Source organism: Drosophila sulfurigaster, chromosome 2L, assembly GCF_023558435.1.
Source record: "Drosophila sulfurigaster albostrigata strain 15112-1811.04 chromosome 2L, ASM2355843v2, whole genome shotgun sequence".
NCBI classification, from domain to species: Eukaryota; Metazoa; Arthropoda; class Insecta; order Diptera; family Drosophilidae; genus Drosophila; species Drosophila sulfurigaster.
The window spans coordinates 18,139,962-18,160,464 of NC_084881.1; the positions used below are offsets into that span (position 1 = coordinate 18,139,962).

Below are 20,503 nucleotides of genomic sequence, written 5' to 3' on the forward strand. Positions count from 1 at the left end.
CTGGCGGTTAACACTACAATGCCAACAACAACAGTAAACACAGCGAGGAGGGAAAAAACAGTGTCTGCCGAAAAGGGTCACAAAACTTAGCAACGACGCTGCCGCCAACGCCGCAGTTGACGCCGACGTCGGCGTCGAAGCTACGCTTGCCTTGACATGCGACCGAAAGCCTCGCTTCAATTGAAGTCATCAACAAGCAGCAGCAGCAGTAATAGCAGCAGAGGGGACGTTGCGTTCAGTTCAGTCGTAAGCCGACTTTTCACGGGTTAAGCCACGCTCACGCATTTTCAATTGTTTTGTGTGCTTGTGTTTAATAAGAGCAGTTGCCTGCCTTTTGTGCTTCCGTTTACAATTCGGGTTAATTTGTTTGGAAAGTGCGAAAGAGCTTTTATTTCCGCTGCACAATTTTCGCAAGAAATTATGAATTACGCAAAAAGCAGCAGCAACAAACGTTAATTATAGCACACGATCTGAATCTGCACACGCGCGCGCTCTCTCTTTCTATCTACCTTTCTCTCACTTGCTGGCTTACTCTCTCAATTTGTAAGTGTGTACACATTGTCGAGTGTTTTGTGTAACGGTAAATTTGCGAAAATAGCAAAGCAAAGCTAAGAAAAAGAGACGCCGCTCTTTGCTTTGGTGACAGCTCTAAAGGAGTGCGAAAAAGATTTAAATTGTTTTTAATTTGTTGGTGTTGCACTAATTGGGGAGCGGCACTTGTAAGTCTCTTTTGTATGTGCAACAACTGCTGGCGCAACTGCAACACTGCAACACAAACATCACAACAACAAAACCAAACAACTGCAACAATAGCCATAAAAAAGACAGCTGCTTTGCTGCATTTGTCGCTTGCAGTTTGTCTTCATTTCGCTTTTGTGCTTTGTGTTTTTGCATGACAACAACAACTACAATAAAGACGACGTCGAAAACAACCGCGAATTAGTGCGAACAAAATGTCACCGTTTAACTTCATTAAGCAGGTGAGTGTGAAAATAAGCATTAAAATGCTGATTTATTGCATGTGCTAACAATGCTATTAAAACTAACTACATATATGTACATACATATGCATGAAGACATCTTTAAATTGTACATATTTACCAATGTACATTAATTGGTACTTTAATAGCATAATCAAAGATACCGAATGTACACACAAATACGTCTGTCCCACTTGCGCACGAAAGGTAATTGCAAAGCAGAAAACAAAAACAATCGCATTGCAAGAAGAAGAAATGTAACCAAATTTACATAGTCATGTTTAAGAGAAGGGTACATTTCTAGGTTTGAGTCTCGCTTTTCAAACGTGAGCATAGAAAACGTATTTGTAGATCATGACATTTCTATTCTATTTAAAGTACCGTAGAAGGAAATCTAACCAGACACGTTCTCCACATATTCAGTATTTCGACATACATAGTTTTATGTTGACATACTTTAATTCATAATGAATTAATTACCCAAATTACATTTTGTTGTAATATCAACAATAATTAAATGCTCATATTAAAACGTTTAATTGAGATATAATTGTTCATATTTAGTCGCTAGATTACGTTCAATAGATGTCAGCTAATAATAATAATTTATCTATGTATGTAATATTAGATAATGCAACATAACTTGTTAATTATTTGATTATTCATAAATGGTGCGATTTCTATGTGTCGACAGATTAAATTTAAGAGACGTGAAAAAATAATTTACTTGATATAGAGGAAGCTTCAAATATAAATTATTTTATTTTGTACTGAAAAATTTAAAAAGAGAATTTCCAGAAAGTTATATATGTATATCGAATATATCGAATTTGAATATTACAATTTCTCTTACTGTATTTTCATCAACTTTATGCTTGATAAATTGCCTCTTCAATAACGAAGTATTTATAGAAAAGGTATCTAGAGGCAATCTACTGTCTGTTCAAAATGACATTCAGATAAAATATCAATAACAAGTAATATTCCAATAGTAACACAAGTTGTCGTAGAAATGCTACCGTTAGATAGCTGCAAAATATCAATGACACACAACTCTATTCTATATATAAATCGAGGAGTCATATTCTGGAAGAAATCAAGCAAAACGTGTCTAATTAGCAAGGCAAACTTTGAAGAGAAAATAAACACTTTGAACACGTTACACAATTTGAATATACACCCGAAACTCGATGGGATGCTATGAAAATAGATTTATGTATCTTGAATGTGAATGTGAATCTGAGTGAAGAGCACAGCCGGAAATGGGAGACGCGGCTTTTGTAATTAAGCGTGTCTGCTACTGATCCGATGCCCAGATAGATGCTTAGAGATAGCTTCCGGTGATTAGACAACCAAACAAGACCAAAAACCAAAAAAAAAGAGAAGGAACGAACACGAAGAGGTCGGCCATAAAGGTGGGAATAATTTCTACGGCTAGCAAACACTGCAGACTAGACCAAGAGCTTTCTAATTCTACAAATTTTTTTGATGGGCCAGACCCAGTTGTCTACCATCTAAGATCTCAGATCTACTCGCTCTCCGGGCGCACAATGCAAATGGTCAGCAATGGACTGTGTTTTAGAGGCTAGTCAAAATGGGGATGTGATCATATTTTGTTTTTTTCTCTTTTGGGTTTGCTCTGCCTTTGTCTAATGAATTTCCAAGCCCATTAAAGTAGCATTTTTGTTTAATTTGGAAGGTTTTTCTTTTTGGGCCGTGTGATAATTAAGATGAATGACCCCCGCCGAGAGAGCGAGATAGAAGAATAGGCAAACTAGTCTCTTTCTTTCTGGTCTTTTTTTTTTTTGGTTAGAAAGTTATTGCACCATAACATTCGGAGGCGAGGTTTTTAGCTCCAGCTCCCGATGCTGAGCTGAGCTGAACTGGAATACTGGAGGGTTTATCTCGACGCGGCTCAACTGTGCCGGGCCATATATTTGCATTTTTTAGTATGGGCCAGGTTAATTGCATGTTAAATAACTGTTAAATAACGGTTACTGTACATCTGCAGCAGCAACATGAGCAGCCACAGCAGCTGTTGCTCTCGCTTGTTTGACTGTTATGGCTTAACTTCAAGCAATTGTTGTTCAACTTCTTGTGCAATCACTCCACTGTCTGACTCTCTGACTGTCTGACTATCTGACTGCCTGCCCTTTTGCTTGCCTGCTTTCTTTGCCAGTCGAGCACCCACAATGTAATACCATAATACACGGTACCTGAAATTATTTTGAACTTTGTCTTGCAACTCGCACCCACATCTCAAAAGCTTTCGGCGTGGGAAGACAGACAACAGCAGCAACATCAACAACAGCAACATCAACCACAAACTCCTTCTTCATCGCCACTTGAGAGAGATTTTGTCAGTTGTCTTGGATTTATTTTCGATATGCTCACAATTACCAATCGGATCCTAACGGTAGCAAAAACAAAATCCAACTCCAAATCCAGAGAAATGCAACAAATTTCCTAAAATGAGTTTCCTCCTCCTCTTCAATAAATCTCGTATGTATTTTTGGTTGCCTTTCGAATTCGAATTGATTAATCGCGGCGCTTGGCTTGTGCATTATCAAAACAAATTAACAATTCGAAATGCTGGTCTTAAATGCATTTTCAGCACAATAAAGCCAATATATTTTATTATTATTACTGTTAGCATCGAACTCGTTATGACTTCATCCCGAATCGAATTTTAGTTACTCTTTTCAGAGTTGCGTTTTGTTTACCTTTTTGTATGACAACAATAGCTATAATTCCATTTTCTTTTTTCCAAATGTATTACTCTTGTTTATTTGTTATGGTGACATAACTCTTTTTATTGCTTCTGCTTTTTACTGAAATTCGAATGTTGATAGAAAATTGAATTATGAAAGGGGTTCAGTAGTAAGAAATGGTAATCGAAATAAATTTTGTACATTTTGGGAATATTGCACTTAGGTTTGGTAACTAAAATTTGTACTTTAAATAGTAATTATTTTATAAATATTATATTGTTTTATATACATATTGTCTTAAAGGCATCAAGTTTGCCATGAAGTTCAGTTAAGATTGCTTTAAAAACATAATTTTGAATTGCAATTAATTTAAATGAGAAATCTGTAAAGAGATTTAGATCAAAATACGTCAGTTCAGCTTATACTATTCAAAATCTTTAGTGTTAATATAACTCTTGATAGGAAATTTTCAAGACAAATTATATATGAAAATTCGAAAGTCTTAAGCATCATTAAACACTTCTTCAAATCAATTAATTACTAAGAGATTCCACTTTTGTAATTCATCGCTTTGTGAAGTAACTTTCAAGTGCCCACACTTTTGGACAAGATCATTAAATTCCACACATCACACACCTGATGACATATTCAGTGTACTTACAACTGGAAAACAAAACGCAAAAAAGAAAAAGAAGTACAGAAAAAGAACACATTTCCATTTGTGATGGAAACAGCTGTGGTCATGTGGTTGTCTATTAGAGTTGTCTAGCCTGGTCTGGTCTTGGCCTGCTCTGTGCGCTGGCAATTAACCACAGCATGGGGAATCAGAATTGGAATTGGAGTCGCAGTCGCAGTCGGGCAGCGTGTTTGCCATAGTTTAGCCATCTTCAGAGAGATGCGCGATGTTGGTTGGCTAATGAAAAGGCCAGCTGATGCTGAGAGTGTGCGAATGAAAGAAAAACACAAATCGGCACAATCACCGCTAGCGGGGCTAAAAGCAGATGGAATACTAAAGAAAAATCAAAGCGGTACATTTTGCTCTGAACGTGCTCCGGTTTTTCCTCCCCTTTTGCCCCCCTTTGATATTTCCCTGCTCTTGCCAATCGCAGCCAGGTTGTAGAGTTGCTGTTGTTGTTGCAATTGTTGTTAGCCAGTAAGTAAAATGCATTTAATACGCTGGCATTGTTTAAACTTTACGTAAATGTCGTTAATGGGTGTTTGTCTTGAGCTGAGTCTCTTTGTAGACTGCACAAGAAAATCCATAGGAAAAACCAAAGCAAACACAATAAGATTGTTGCAGACCAAAAAACATAAAAACAACAACAGAAATGAAAAGAAAAGGAAAAGTCAATTGTTGTGTCTTGACGTGTGTAATTACCATAAATTGTAAATTACATTTTTCATCATATTTTGCAGTTTTATTTTGTTGAATTTTTTCTTCTTTTCAATATGCTAAAAGTCGCACATTTCCAATGGCAAATGCTTTGCATTTACATTTTGCTTTCATTTATTTTTTCCTCCATTTTTCGTTTTGGTTCACGCCTCAACCTCAACGGTTGATTGAACTTGTCAGAGTCGAAGTTGAAGTCAAAGTCTGCGATCTATTTGAAAATGTTGCAGAGGGAAAATATGTGTGAGTCGATGCGGTTTGTTTTTGTTTTTTGTATTTTGAAAGGCAGCATTATTGTTGCACTCGAACCAATAACAATGGTCAGGCGTTACAGAAACAGATACAGATACAAATGCAACAACAGACATCAAATACAGATACATGTACTCAGTTGAAGACCCAAGGCGCTTACTACATAGTATATAGGCCCATTAGCGTCTTTCACGCTTCACACAAATACTTTGACTCATTAAGGAGTCGTCGAGCAAAGCGATTACCAACATTTTGGCTTAATTGCGTTCAAATACAAAAAAAAACTACAAAACAAAACATCAAATTGTTAAACAAATCATAAAGCAAGTTCGCCAACATTTCAAATGCTTTTCACCGGGAAATTGACACAGACACATAGCAGAAAGAGAGAGGAGAGTAGAGATAGGGGAACCTCCATTGTTTCCCTTGGGCTCTGAGACAAATGATTATAGACGATGCGTCGTCGGGCGATCGAACTGACAGTCGGTCTATCTCTTTTATGCATAAATCATAAAAGTAAATGCCCAGCCAAGCAAAGCAGCTGACAAACCCATCGGAAACCTGATAGTTGCCATCCATCCATCTATCTATCTATCTGTTGTTGAAGTAGTACTTAAGTTTACCTCCTCTCACTATATGGTATATGCAATGCATGATTGCATATGGAAAATGTCAATACAACAAGTGGCTAATACGGAAGACAAATAAGCTTAAGGCGACTAACAAATATGCTTTTTGGCAAGGAATTGCATCTCAAAAAATTTATTAAACTAACAGTAAAAATTCATCTTTAGCGATTGCTTATTTAAGTAGAGGAAATTACATAAGAGTTTAATGTGGTATTCAAATTATTTTGGATTGCTAAAATCGTTGAAAACAATCTTAAAATACTTCCTTTAATTATAAATCAGTGGTGAATGTTGAATATAATTTTTAATTAATAGCAAACCAATTTTACAACATTTCAATTTTATGTGTTAAGAATAGTGGAAATTAATGTTGAACGATTGTCAATTTATGGACAAAAAATTTCATTAAACTTTAATGGGATATTCAAATTATTTAATGTTGCTAAAATTACATAAAAAATGTACAATTGAAAATAATTTCTGATAAATATCAAACCGATTTTACAAATTCTTGATTTATTGAGTTAAGAATAGGAAGAAATTAATGTTGAGCAATTGTTCTTTTAAGGACAGAAAATTATACTAAAGTTAAAATATATTTGAATAGGCATTTTAATCATAATGATTTGCTACTATGCTATGCGACTATATTTCTAATAAAAACATTTTAAAATTCATCTCTTAACTCAAGTAAGTAAGTATAGATTTTATTAGGCGAAAGCAGTTTGCAATAAATACAAAACTAATATTTACATTTTATAGACTGATCTTAGAACACTAAAATATATAATTTTAAAAATATTAATGTGTAAAGCTCATAGCCAACATTTTGTTAAGTAGTTTATAGCTCAAAGCAATGTTTTAGATGCTGTGCTCTGAATAATTAAAAATAGAAATGTTAAAAAAAAGTACTCTATAATTATAACGTAGCTCTTGCTAGATAGATACTCTGTTCTTTAAAATTAAAAAATTTGACGTTTATAATTTTTTCTATATTTATAAAGTAAGAACATATTTACTGAAAGTCATATGACACCTCAATAACAACTCTTCAATCTCTAAATTAGAATCTTAATATTAAGCAAGTGTCAAAGTCTTCTTCTCAAGAATTGTCACCTCTTTCCCAGTCTTTCAATCATAAGACTCTTTGTGCTTTTAGTAAGTGCAAGTACTTAGAGGGTAATGCCAGAATAACAACTATCCCTTTTTTTTCTGTATGTTTGTTTATCTATCTGTTACTTATATCAAGTGGCATTATGCACATGGCTAATGTTCCATTGGCTTTAAGCTCCCTCTGCATTGCCTCCTCTCACTGTTCAGAAACCACAAAGTAAAATGCTGCGCTTTCTGCGCTTTTCTCACTTTTCTTAGAGCCAAAGACACATAACTGATAATTTCATTCATGCTACACTCTCAACTCGCGACTCGCAATCGCAGTTAGAGTTAAACTCCAAGACGAAGACGAAGACTTGGCTTCGTCGTTGTCTTCGTTGTCGTGTCTGAGTCACAACCAAAAACGCTTCCCAGTTGGCTAAACTCGTGTGTCTCTTGGCCATAAACTTGGTGGCTCGGCATTTGCGTCGACCAGTCTGCATTTGGCTTTCTGGCAGCGACAACGCACTCGGTCGCCGGTCGAGTAGCAGCAGCTTTACCAGCCAGTTACCAACTTTTTCAACCCGTTACCCATCACTTAGTCAGTTGGCTGGCAGTCTCCTCGCAGTGCTCTTCTTAACGGTTTCGTTTCCACGACGTCGCGAATCTCACGCGAGTGGCGAGATTGTGAGAAAGGTGTCTCGATTTTCCTCGATCTTTGATTCATTGGACTTCTAATCACTTTTACTACAATTTATTTACTCAACCAAATTCTCAAGTAAACGATAAACAAAAAAAAAAAAACTATATTTTAATCATAAAAGTAACAAAAAAAAAAATAAACGCAAAAATATAAGAAAACACAAAACAAAAAAAAAAGAGAAATAGTTCAAATTTGTGGTGCGCGTAAGAAAATCGAGTTTGGAAAAGGATTTCACTTTGAGTGCTCGCCGGCAATTGAAAACTAGTTCAAGGCTGCCTACCTGTTGCTCTCCAATATTGCAAGAGACAGTCGAATAACGACAGCGACAACAGCAACTGCAACAACAACGACATCAACATGGAGCTAACATTGTCACCAAAAGAAACGGTATTTACTTTACAGGCTTTTCATTATGCATACTTATGTCTGACTGTCTTCTATCTTTGCCTCCCCACAATCCCCACAATCAAATTCAACTGTCTCTTTCAAGTTGACTCCATCTAAGCCGACAAGTTAATTTCTAGTCTCTTCTCTCTCTCTCTTTTTCTATCTCTTTTGCAATTACAAGCTGATAATTATTACTGGTATCTATTCGCTTTATATATTATCATTGCATTAAGTGCATTCGCAACGTTTATTCGATTTATTTGATGTTTGGACAGCGCTTAACACGCTTTTAAAGAAGGTTTTGAGTTTGCACAGAAACAGAGAAATTTTATTTATTAATGTCAACACAAAGTGTTTGGTCTTTATGGTTGCTTATATTATGTTATTTAATTAAAGTGTTAATCTTGGAAAGGAAATTTCATGATACTTATGTTGCAGATTTATTTAATCTGCGATTTATTTAAATTGCGTTTAATTAGGAAAATACTATGAAAGTTGAATCAATTTTTTATTATAAAGTACATATATTCAACAAATTTAAAAAATAATTTCTAAATAAAGTCTAAAATTCCATCGAATTTTTAATTTCATGAAATATTTTCTTTTTGGTAAGAAAAATATACCAATTTTTCGTGAATATTTTTCACTAAAACTACTTTTTGAGATTTGAGATGTATATTTAACGTCTTTAAATAATTCTTGTATAAACTTTAAAATTCAATAGATTTTTTAATGAACCATTTTATTTTTGATAAATGACACAAAATATTATAAGCCCTTTGTTGTGAATATTTTTTAATCAAACTTCTTTTTGAGATCCTCTTAACGAGTTACGCTTTTTCTATGATAAACATTAAAAAAAACCCACAGAAATTAATTTTCTTTAGTATATATGATCATAATTAAATCTAGTTTATCTCTAAACACTAAACCATTTAAAATTCTAGACAAATTAGAACCATTAACGAGACGATAAACACGAGTTTCATAATTACATTCAGAAGTTTTCAGTTTCGTTTATCGCATTTATATCATCTGTAATGTATGCACGTGAATGTAATTCGCTTTCTTGGGGGTCTTTCACCTTTTTAATCTGGCAAATAGTTGTTAGTTGTTTGTTGTTTGTTGTTTGTTTTAGTTAATTGCAATTAGAGAGACAGTACACACAAAATCGCGTGTGTTGTATGTCGTGAGCTGTTGTTATAAGAGGCCTAACATACTACGAAAAAATATTATATCATTTATATTTTAGGAGGGGGTGGAGGGCGACCAAAACCACAACTTAGCGTAATGAAATTTCTAACGAAAACGCTTTAATTTGTTAATTTGTTGTGATTGTAAAAAAGAACAGCGTGAATTTCTTTTCGTTTGCTGGCACTTTCTTAGAACATTTCTTGGCCTGATGATGACACTAATTAATCTTGTGTTGTGTGAAAGTTGAAGAAACACATAGACTAATAACATCATGTGGAGCACAGAGTGTGTAGCGGTATGTTCCAGTTTTGTTTTTGGTTTTTGGTTTTGTTTTTGTAGACATCTTTTTACGGCCAAGTGACAAATAGTAGTTTGGCTGTCAGCGCACAATCTTGGCTCCAATCAATCATAGCGTCAATTGCCAAACGATGCCTCACCATCTTCTCTCTTTCTATCTTCAGTCTTTATCAGCCCCAAAGTGCAATGTGGACCAAGCCAATTCACTTGCCATTTCCAGACAATAATTAAAATGTTTTGCGCGCAATTTGACGAATTTATTTATGTTATTTTATGTGACTAACAAAAGATATAAGAGAGCAGACAAAAAAAAATAACTCGAATAACAATTTCAATTATAATTGCTGTCTCTGATTTCTATAAAATGTCGTTTGGGCCTCATGATGAAGGCTGATGATGGTGGTGATGCCATCACCCAACCAGCGAAGCCAGGCGAAGCATGAACTTGTTTTTGGTCAATGAACACACGCTGGCTGCCAAATACATGGAAATGAAAATGGAGCTGGAAATGGAAATGGAAATGAAAATGTAAATAAAAGTTATCAAAGTGGACGGAAAGAAAAAAAGTCCAAGACAAAGGTTGATTACGATTATTAATTAAATGAAAAAAGCCACAAGCTAATGACATAAAGATCTGTTAGCTGGTTGCATAGTCGAAGAGAAGTCGCCGCCCGGAAAAAAACTCCAAACACAAACTCAAACCACTTTCTTCCACTCGTTCCACACGCTCCATAAATAAATAAAAACTTAATGTTTGATAAAAACAAAATCCAAATAAATACAAAAAGAAAGAAAAACTGGCTGCGTAGAGTCAGAGTCGCAGTCGTCACTCTAGTACAGTTTTCACTATCACTTCAAATTGGAAAAGCCAAATGCAGAGCGTACACTGCCATCTCAATACCCGTCCCCGAATAATCAAAACTACTTTGTCTGGTTTTCTGTTGTCGATCGATGCCTTGATCGACGTCTATATCCTTCAGACACAGCTGTCAGAGGCAGAGGCTCAACTGTTTTATTCGCCTTGGGGCATTTGATGATAACTGTCGCATCGATTGAAGTGCATTGAGTGGACAACAATTATAGAGCGTTCGAAAGGTGTTTTAGTGTCTTCGAACAAGCTCTTTAAATGGCGCCTTGACAGGCGTCATTAAGCCACATAATTGAGGCGTGGAAATCAACAGCAAAATATGTGGTCTAACAAAATGCAGCTGCGAAAGTCGATCAATTCGTTTCGTCAGGCTTTTCAAAGTGCAATTTAATAAGATTAAAACATATAATAACTGTATTGGAGTTGCTTTCAGCTTAATAGCCAAGCTAACTTTATGTAATGGGCAATACACGCTTAAGAGTGTAGGAAATATGCAAAATAAATTAGGTCTAAAATGTCTTTGGGTCAATAATAATATTGAAGTCAGCTTTTCTAAATCCTATTCTACTTGTTACAGTTTGGAATAAAGAATATATAAATATTTGCTTAAGAATTTAATCATTATTAATAATTGGTAATATTTATTCATACTAAAATTATAAATTAATCTGTAAGAGAAGTTTAATATTAATATTATATTGCGTTTTTAATCTCAATTTTATCCTAAAAAAAAGCTATAAGCAACTGACATATTGAAAGTTAAATTAATTATAAAAATTCATAAAAAACGTAACCAAAATATGAATACAATTTTATCCTAAAAGAAACTATAATCTATCTCCAATTGATACTTCATTATTTTTGTATCTAAATAAGTAACTAACTAATTTACTAATTCAATTACAAATAATTTTTTACAGGAGGTGCGTCCAAACACAATACCCGACTTGAAGGTGGATGCCACATTCCGCAAGGTGCCGAAGCATGCGTTAACCTTTGAGCTGTGGAAGATCGACGAGGATCGCCTAGAAGCCGTTGCTCGAGCACAATATGGAACATTCTACGACAACTGTGCGTACATCATTTATGCATCGAGTTTAGTGGGACACTATGCGAATCACGAGACCATCGTAAGTACTCTTTTTTATGGCAATTTCCATTCCCAACTAATCTTTGTTTTCGATCACTAGACACGCGAGCAGAAGCCGAATGTGCCGTTGGAGCGTTACATACACTATTGGCTGGGCAGCAATGTCAGCGAACAGAATCGCTCGAATGTTGTGCACAAGATTCAGGAGCTGGACTCGTATCTAGGCAATGTGGCGTCCATTTATCGCGAGACGCAGAATCACGAAAGCGCACGCTTTCTCTCCTACTTCAAGAAGGGCTACGAGTGAGTAATCTTTTATATTTAATCAGACTATAATCTTATAATAAATACTCCTTTCATTTCTAGTGTACTCTCTGGCGCCTTGATCAACTCGGTGCAAAAGGTGCGACTCTTTCAGTTGTACGGTCGCAAGTGGCTGCGTGCCATTGAGCTGGCTGAGATTGAGTGGTCACACTTCAATTCGGATTACATCATGGTGCTGCAGATGGAGGCCATCACCTTTGTGTGGATTGGACGCTCGAGTGCCTCGATTGAGCGTCGAAGTGCGCTCGCCTGGGTGCAGCGACAGCGTGGCAAGGATTCTGGCACCATTTGCATCGTTGACGATGGCTACGAGCAGTCGATGAGTGCGGAGCACAAGCAGGCATGGAATATGGTGTTGCCACTGCAGCAACGTCGTGTCTTTCAATCCAATCAGCAGCTGGACAGCAACAGCTATGACTCCAAGTCGAATGGCGATATCAATGGCAGCAGCAACAAGTTTCGCATTTACAAGTGCAATCAACGTGGGCGATTGCATCTCGATCAGCTGGACGTGGGCATGCCCAGCAAGGATGATCTAAGCGATGCACATGGTGTCTATCTGCTCGACAACTATGGCCAAAGCATTTGGCTGTGGGTTGGCGCCCAAGCCACTCAAGCGGATGCTCTCACGGCCATGGGCAATGGACGTGCATTTGTGAAGAAAAAGAAGTATGCAAACAGCACGCTCGTAGTGCGTGTGCTCGAGGGACAGGAACCCGTGGAGTTTAAGCGTTTGTTTGGCAACTGGCTGACTGTGTGGCAGGATAATACACGTGGCCACAAGCCTGTGTCCACCAAGTTTGGCAAATTGGATGCGGTTCTGCTGTGCGAACGCCCCAAGATGGCAGCGGACACACAGCTGGTGGACGATGGACGTGGCGAGCGTGTTTTGTATCGCATCTTTGGCGATCAACTGGTCGAGCTGCCGGCCACCAAAGTGACGGTCTTCACCACCAACGCCTCCTATGTGGTCAAGTACACCGTTCAGGTGAGTGACCAACAAACAGCCAACACTTTGGTGTGTTGCCAATTGTGTTCGCTTTCAGCACAGCGTTGTGGCTGTGGTTGCGGCTTAAGCTTTACTCTTTTCATGTGTAAATTAAACAGAATTGAAGAGGTGTTTTTAGGTAAGGGAAGTGTAGTAGAAAATTGAACTCTAATTTTATATTTAGAAATTCATCTGAGCTAAAGTTGTGATGAATGATTTAGACGCATAAAGTTGGCACATGTTACGGAAAAAGTTTAATTGATACGATCTTCAATTCAGTCTAAATCGCAGTCTAAATCGCTTTTCAATTAAAAGCTAAAGGTATTGCTTCTGTAACTCGCAGTATTAAAAGTTTTATAGGTTCACATTTGTTATTTTAACTGAAATGAAGCTGAAAGTTATGCAATTGATATGCAAAAAAAGGTCTGACATAAACCGCAATAGATTGTTAATATTTTTATTATTATTTACTTTTCAGTGTGCCACTGTTGTGCCCGCTGATCTGGCCAGTGTGGGCGTCAAGAGCATCATCTACCAGTGGAACGGTTCGGAGGCATCGGCGGAGACAATTGCCAAGGCAGATAGCTTTGCCATGACTAGTTTCGAGTCGATGCAAGGCGCGGAGGCGATGTTTGTGCAGCTCTACGAGTTCGATGAGACACCGCATTTCTTGCAGCTCTTCGAGGGCAAACTGATCATAATGCGAGGTCAACGCAGCGAGCTGCTGCACTCCAATAACAATCACAATTGGGACTTCAAGACCAATATTATGCTGGAGACCTTTTTTGCTGAAGATCTATGGCGATGCCAGCTACAATTCTAAGGCTGTCGAAGAGCATCCATTGTCGGCGATCAGCTCCAAGGATTGCTATGTCATCAAGACGAATCATGTGTGGGTCTGGTGTGGACAGAGCAGCACTGGCGATGCTCGGGAGATGGCCAAATCGGTGGGCGCACTACTGGGCGAAAGTTCGCTGATGCTGGAGGGCAAGGAGAGCAAAGAGTTTTGGCAATCGGTGTCAATGTACTTTAATCAGACGCTCGTCATCAATGGGCAATCGTGTGGCAGCAGCACTACGAGCAGCAGCAGCAGCGGCGCCGGCAGCATGTGCAACGGCAGCAACAACAGTGGCGGTGGTAATGGCAACATTTCGCCCACGCTGAGCAACAATTGCTACTTGAACACCACAATGCCAACGAAACCCAGACCGCCAGTGCAATTGTTTCTCGTCTGGTGGCAGCAGACACAATTGCGCTGCGAGGAAATATTGGGTTTTGAGCAAAAGGATCTCTGTGCCGACTCCACATACATACTGGACACAGGCACCTTGGCTTACGTCTGGCTGGGCTCGAAGGCGTTGCGTCAGGAGCGCGATAAATACACTGCAATAGCACAAAGCTATGTGCAGAATGCGCCATTTGGCAGACGCTCGGCCACAGCTTTGGCTGTGGTGCGTCAATATGCGGAGCCCAATGTGTTTAAGGGTTTCTTTGAGACGTGGCACGATGAGCTGGGAAAGGCAAGAGAATGAACGATATTCCTCACTTAATAAATAACTGATTCATTTCTTCTACAGAACTTTCTCAGCTACGAGCAGATGCGTCAGGAACTGGGCAGCGTGGCGCCCAGCAATGGTCTCAGTGAGGGCTCCGCTCTGCATCTGAACAATAATCAGAAGGACTTTGATGGCCACAAGAAGTATCCGCTTTCTGTGCTGGTGCAGGAAATGGATATGCTGCCACCCGAAATTAATCCGCTGCGACGTGAAGTTAGTTCAGATCTTCACTTTACAATTATTCAAATGGAATTAAATCTTTTTCTTCTCTCTTCTCTTGCAGGTTCATCTAACGCACGATGACTTTGTTGGAGTTTTTAAAATGTCCTTTTATGAGTTTGATGAGCTGCCCAAGTGGAAAAAGCAGGAGCTCAAGAAGCTCTACAAATTGTTCTGAGACGACTCGTCTCGCTAATCTCCTTCTGTATATAGTATATTTTAATCGGGCTTTTTAGTTATTTGGAGAAGTAATAAAGCCACTTATATATATAATTATATATATGCATGGTATATACTCCGAATTAATAGACTATAATTAAGCACTGCTGTTTTTTGAATTAAAACGAAATATATATTATGCGAAATGCACACAACACAATTCAAAGATGCGCTCATCTCAAGGATTTGTTTCCACCTCCGAGGAGTCCGGCTCATCGTCACCGGAACCTGTTGAAAATAAGCGCAACTGCAAATGATTTCATCACGAAGCGAAGTCCACACTTACTTGGAAATATCAGTCCCATTATGAAGTCGAAAATGCCACCCAATAGATCCCAGAACATGCTTAATTTATGTGTGTTGCTTTTGCTGTTGCTGCTGGCGTGTTTAACGTTTTGTGACTAAATGACGCCCATTTTGCGGTTTGGATTCTTTATCGTCTGTCGACCATTTAATGAGCCGTGACAAAAACTCGGTAATTTCATTCTAATCAAACGCACGAATCCTCAATTTATCGATGCGCGTGATTTGGGTCAGTGGAAATGCTTTTTAAGGGTAAATGTGCTCAGAACTGTTTTTATTTGTATTAATAACTTGCATTCATGATTTCTACACTTTATTATTATTATATTTATTATTGATAATTGCTATTATTATTATTGATAATCTTCATCATAATAATAATCGCCAAAGTACTGTGCATCAGCTAAAAAAATTAGAAAATATAATTTAAATTTATTTCGTTATGATATCTTCTATTATAGTACTACTTACTGATATCCGAGAAGAACATATCGTTGAAGAAACCCAACAAAGCCTCCACCAAAGCCCAGCAATCCATTTTATGAAACCGATTTTTGAGTTTTCGGGGGGTTTTTATAGTTTGTAAATTGTTTTGTCTTTCTTTTTGTGGTAATTTAATTAATATATTATTTTGTTAATGCTTGGTTGGATGCCAAATGGTTTCGTTGAGCACTTAATCATCTTCAACTGATTCTGAATAATCATTATACGAATTATCCGCTGACAGGAAACAGTGTTTAGTTATAGCAAGGATTTAGACAGCATTCTACTTACAACCAAATATGATTTCCCCTATAAACTCGATTAGAATGCCAATAATTTCGCAGTCCTCCATGATTCACAATAGTTAACTAAACTCTCGGACCAACTGCTGGCTTAATTTAAAGCTATCATTGACTTGTATTTAATTTTATTTGCATTCAACCTTGAAAATAATGCATAAAATTAATTTAATGTTATGCCATTAATTCTTAAAACATAATTTGCGTTTTGCAGCGATTAATTGAATTAGTCTGCTGCTCTTGATTTTCTAATACACATCGTAGCCATACATGGGCGCTTCCATAAAGGCCTTCTGTTGGTCCGTCGAATTGCGGCGTATTCGGCGTCCAATCGGTTCCAGATCCGCATAACACTTGGGGAAGACGCGCTCCACTGCATCCACAGCCGCCTGGTGACTAATATTGCGCACAGCGAGTACCGAGGCCAAGGCCTTGGATTTCACACAGTTCTGCAAGATTCGAAAGATCATCAGTAATAATAGATTTCAGATTAAAGTAGAGATTACTCACCTGATGCGCCTCCTTCACATTAAATGGCGAAGCATCGCCCTGCATCATGGCACTCAGGAAGGAACAATGCGCCAAATTAGCTGCCCTAATCTCTGTGCACGCCAAATGATCCACATTGCGGAAATCCAAATCATTGTTGCAGTAATCGAACATGTGAATCATCTCGTGGGTTAAGACGCCATGCACCATGCTCTTGTTTTTGGCCATATTCTGGCAGACAACAATCTGATTCAACACCGGATCATAGCCACCAGTTACGCTGGGATCGCACACCTCACAAGAGATGTGACGCCGCAGATCCATGGGGCAACCGGAGCTGCGCAGGGCGCCCATCATCAGCTTAACGAGCGGACCATTCTTCACGCACCAATAAACGTTCTGTTCGCACTTGTAGCGATCGATGCTCTCCTTGCCCTCGCTTCCAAACAGGATGTGTGACAGTCTTGGTTTGTAAGCTTCACCACGTCGCTCCGGATAGAGATCATAACCCCATTCCTTTGGCTCTTTGTCCGGTGTTGTTGCTGGTGGTGTTGTGTCTGGGTTGGCAGCCGTTTTATTTACATCTTGCACTGGCTGAGCATCGGCCAGTATCACAGCTTCTGGTGGTGATGGAGTCGTCTCCTTTGCTGGCGCCGCTTTGGCCCACACTTGTGTCAGCAAACCCATTGTGTTGGTTTATTTATTTTATCCCTGCTGTAGGTAAGGCAAATAGTTGAATAACAAACCGGCAGCTGTTTTGCCAGTGCTGCCAATGCGTCCTAATAATCGCAGCAATGTGGCCCATATACGCAACAAGCAAATCGGGGTTCACATCAAAGTGTATGTGATTGACAGTTGAAACTTAATTATATTTTCATTTTAATAAATTAAATCAAAAATTTATTAATGTATTAATAATAAAATATAAAATTCACTTTACAATAGCGTTTTTTTTTTAAATTGTATTTCGATATAATCATTTACCGGAATGATATTTCGCACCGATATATCAGTATTTTATGGTATGCAGTCTCTGGTATTTTTTTGGTACCGTTAGCCTCCACACTTAATTGTCGACCGGCATTTACAAGTGTAAAATTTCCACGTAATTGCTACGGTTCAGTTTTCACAATGCGACTGGCAAACAAACAATTCGTATTATTAGCAATATGCGCAGTCGCCACAGTTTCCTCCGTTTATGGCGGCGAAGTTCCGCGTCCTCGCGGCGTTTCACTCGCTAAGGCGGCGCTCTATCAACCGCGCTCTGATGGTAAATGGACCTGTTTGGATGGCAGCAAAACGATACCATTCACTCAGGTGAACGATGATTACTGTGATTGCCTCGATGGCAGCGATGAACCCGGCACCTCAGCCTGCCCCCAAGCCAAATTCCATTGCATCAACAAAGGACATCAATCGCTGGACATTCCCAGCTCACAGGTGCAAGACGGCATTTGTGATTGTTGCGACGGTAGCGACGAGCTGCCCGTCGTGGGCTGTGGCAATACTTGCAACGAACTCGGCGCAGCGGCAGCTATTGAGCGGCGCAACGCTGCGGAGCTGCATAAGCGGGGCGCTGAGAAGCGACAGGAGATGATTACCCGCGGCAAACAATTGAAGGCAGATCGTGCGGCACGACGCTCAGAGCTGGGAGCACGCATCAAGGAACAGGAAGGCCTGAAAGCTGAAAAGGAGCAGCTCAAGCGCAACGCTGAAGCTTTAGAAAATGAAGCAATGGAGGCCTTCAAGGAGCAACAGCGTGAACTGGATGCGGAGACGGCGCAAGCGGAGCAGGAACCACAGCAAATGCGCCAGGAGGCGACGCTCAGCTTTGTGCGCTACGATGCCAACAAGGATGGCTTTGTGGAGATCACCGAACTAATGGTTGACATGAATCTAGACAGCGATCGCAATGGCGTTGTCACTGTCGAGGAGGCCAAATACTTTTTGGATGAACGCGAACGTGTTGATCTGGATGCCTTTGTCACTTTGGCCTGGCCACGCATCAAGCCACAGAAGATGCTGGCCGAAGGTCTCTTCCAGCCGCCAGTTGTAGAGACTGAGCAGCCAAAGCCTCAAGTGCCAAGCACTGAAGCCCCACAGGCCCCAGTAGCCAATGATGGTAAGTAAAGCCGTATATTTATAATTTGTAGATGTCCAATTCTTTTAAGATTATAGTTCAAAGTTTCGTAGGAATTCGACTATTAGTTTGATGAGTTTATCTCGAAATCCTTATTTAGAATCTTTTCCAATTACCTATGCAACTACTTTTTTATTGTAGAACAAGCGGACATGGAACTGGGAATTGATGAGCATGGTCACGATGGCGAAGAGGACAACGAAGATGAAGAGGATCAGTACGAAGAGGATGACGAGCCCGATGTGGGCGTGGGAGAAGCCACTGCCGACTCAGAAACATCAACTGCCGCACCCAATTACGATCCTGAGACACAACGACTGATCGAACAAGCCAACGAGGCGCGCAATGCTTTCGATGAGGTGGATCGCCACATTCGTGAAATTGAGCATGAAATCAAGGAGCTGGACGAACAGGAAGGCAAGGATTATGGCCGGAACGAGGAGTGGGCGGTGCTTGATGGCGAGTGTTATACGTTCGAGGATCGCGAATATGTCTACACCTTGTGTCCCTTCGATCGTGCGTCGCAAAAGCCACGCAACGGTGGCGCTGAAACCACTTTGGGTCGTTGGGATCAATGGTTGGGCGAGGGCGACAAGTATAGCAAACAAAAGTATTCGAATGGTGCAGCTTGCTGGAATGGACCACAACGCTCAGCGCTGATCAACATTAAGTGCGCCTTGGAGCCACGAATCACGGGAGTCAGTGAGCCAAATCGGTGTGAATATTATTTCGAATTCGAGACACCAGCTGCCTGCGATAGCGAGGCTTTCCAGGCCGCCGAACAGAATCAGCACGATGAACTTTGAAAGATAGCAACAACGAGAGATTGATAGTTGAAACGAAACGTTGGATCTGGTTAGCAGTTTGTAGTTCTTAATGGAAGTAAATGTAATTTGTAATTGTAAAGTGATTTTTGCTGATCATTCCCCCACGTACTATATATATTTGTATATCAAAGGCGCGCTCATTTTGCATTCGGTCGTAGACAAATATTCAATGTATGCTGCATTTAAGAGCCAAGTAAAAAGTTTCATTTTTTAAATATACATTCTATATACTACACATATGCTATGAGGCTGTTCCTGCTCTTTTTCCTCGCTTTCTACGACTCTGTCACGGCCATTTTGATGTCCTCCAGATACCCATCCACCTGATGCTCCAGCGCTAGAATGTGACCCGTATTGCAATCCTCGGCGCCCACAAATGTAAGGATCAAAGGCAATTTGTTCATTTGCACCACCTAAAACAAGAATAACAATGAATGTGAGGCATCATGATAAATAAAATCAAGCAGAAAGTCCATAAACCAACTAACTTTTAACACCCTTCTACCCTATATGACTAGCTAGGGTATAAAATCAATCAATGATAAGCAGACAGCTGTCAACAGCGAACGCTGGTCACACCCACCTGATAATTGGAGTACATGGAAATAATGGTTTTGTTGCGGCCCAAACCCAGTTTGCTGGCCTGATCGCTGGCTGTGGTGAACGTTGGGATAAGTGAAGGCATCAATGCAAAGTCCACATTCTTCTCCTGACTGTGGCTAACACGAAGCAACGGGACTCCATCGCGGTCCGTTATCTGAATCACGTAGAGTCCACTGACCCTGTGAGGAAAATACAAAAGCAATTAGCAGACGCCCTTTTTTAATAACGGTATTTAAATGTCACCAACTTGTGCAGCAAACCGTTGAAATATTTTTTGATATCGTCCGACATGACGACAGCCCCAAACAACAAAATTATAATAATACAACAAAAAATATATTTGCTTTTATGTTTGCCGTGAAAACAAAACAAACATGCAGAAAAGCGCTAAATATGGACTTACTGTTCAGAAAAAAATGCTAAAATGAAAAAGAGAAAAATCACTGCAGCGCAGTTGATA

At 39.2% G+C, this 20,503-nt stretch overlaps 5 protein-coding genes and 1 long non-coding RNA gene across 6 annotated transcripts; 2 read left to right on the forward strand and 4 right to left on the reverse strand.

Moving 5' to 3' along the window:
- Positions 1-691: 691 nt before the first annotated feature.
- LOC133850264 (villin-like protein quail) lies at positions 692-14,958 on the forward strand. Its single transcript, XM_062286310.1, is given in 8 exon segments — positions 692-980; positions 11,424-11,633; positions 11,694-11,896; positions 11,960-12,905; positions 13,384-13,686; positions 13,688-14,425; positions 14,483-14,674; positions 14,745-14,958. Coding segments are annotated over 8 exon segments (2,733 nt in total). The 5' UTR covers positions 692-953; the 3' UTR covers positions 14,859-14,958.
- LOC133850672 (uncharacterized) lies at positions 2,650-4,012 on the reverse strand. Its single transcript, XR_009895680.1, has 2 exons — positions 3,381-4,012; positions 2,650-3,324 (listed from the first exon to the last, which is right to left on the reverse strand). It is a non-coding gene; the product is annotated as an uncharacterized LOC133850672 (long non-coding RNA).
- LOC133850268 (uncharacterized) lies at positions 14,910-16,069 on the reverse strand. The gene is made up of 4 exons (XM_062286315.1): positions 15,977-16,069; positions 15,674-15,922; positions 15,186-15,605; positions 14,910-15,127 (listed from the first exon to the last, which is right to left on the reverse strand). The coding sequence occupies exons 1-2, from the start codon at positions 16,035-16,037 to the stop codon at positions 15,876-15,878; spliced, it is 108 nt and encodes a 35-aa protein (XP_062142299.1). The 5' UTR covers positions 16,038-16,069; the 3' UTR covers positions 14,910-15,127; positions 15,186-15,605; positions 15,674-15,875.
- A 19-nt stretch (positions 16,070-16,088) lies between these two features.
- Positions 16,089-17,260, reverse strand: LOC133850266 (mitochondrial inner membrane protease ATP23 homolog). Its single transcript, XM_062286312.1, has 2 exons — positions 16,495-17,260; positions 16,089-16,433 (listed from the first exon to the last, which is right to left on the reverse strand). The coding sequence occupies exons 1-2, from the start codon at positions 17,158-17,160 to the stop codon at positions 16,233-16,235; spliced, it is 867 nt and encodes a 288-aa protein (XP_062142296.1). The 5' UTR covers positions 17,161-17,260; the 3' UTR covers positions 16,089-16,232.
- Positions 17,261-17,531: 271 nt separating this feature from the next.
- Positions 17,532-19,677, forward strand: LOC133836320 (glucosidase 2 subunit beta). Its single transcript, XM_062266721.1, has 2 exons — positions 17,532-18,595; positions 18,755-19,677. Exons 1-2 carry the CDS (start codon positions 17,605-17,607, stop codon positions 19,417-19,419), a joined length of 1,656 nt encoding a protein of 551 aa, XP_062122705.1. The 5' UTR covers positions 17,532-17,604; the 3' UTR covers positions 19,420-19,677.
- LOC133836322 (ragulator complex protein LAMTOR3 homolog) lies at positions 19,622-20,440 on the reverse strand. Its single transcript, XM_062266737.1, has 3 exons — positions 20,291-20,440; positions 20,024-20,222; positions 19,622-19,853 (listed from the first exon to the last, which is right to left on the reverse strand). Exons 1-3 carry the CDS (start codon positions 20,332-20,334, stop codon positions 19,716-19,718), a joined length of 381 nt encoding a protein of 126 aa, XP_062122721.1. The 5' UTR covers positions 20,335-20,440; the 3' UTR covers positions 19,622-19,715.
- Between the last annotated feature and the right edge of the window lie 63 nt (positions 20,441-20,503).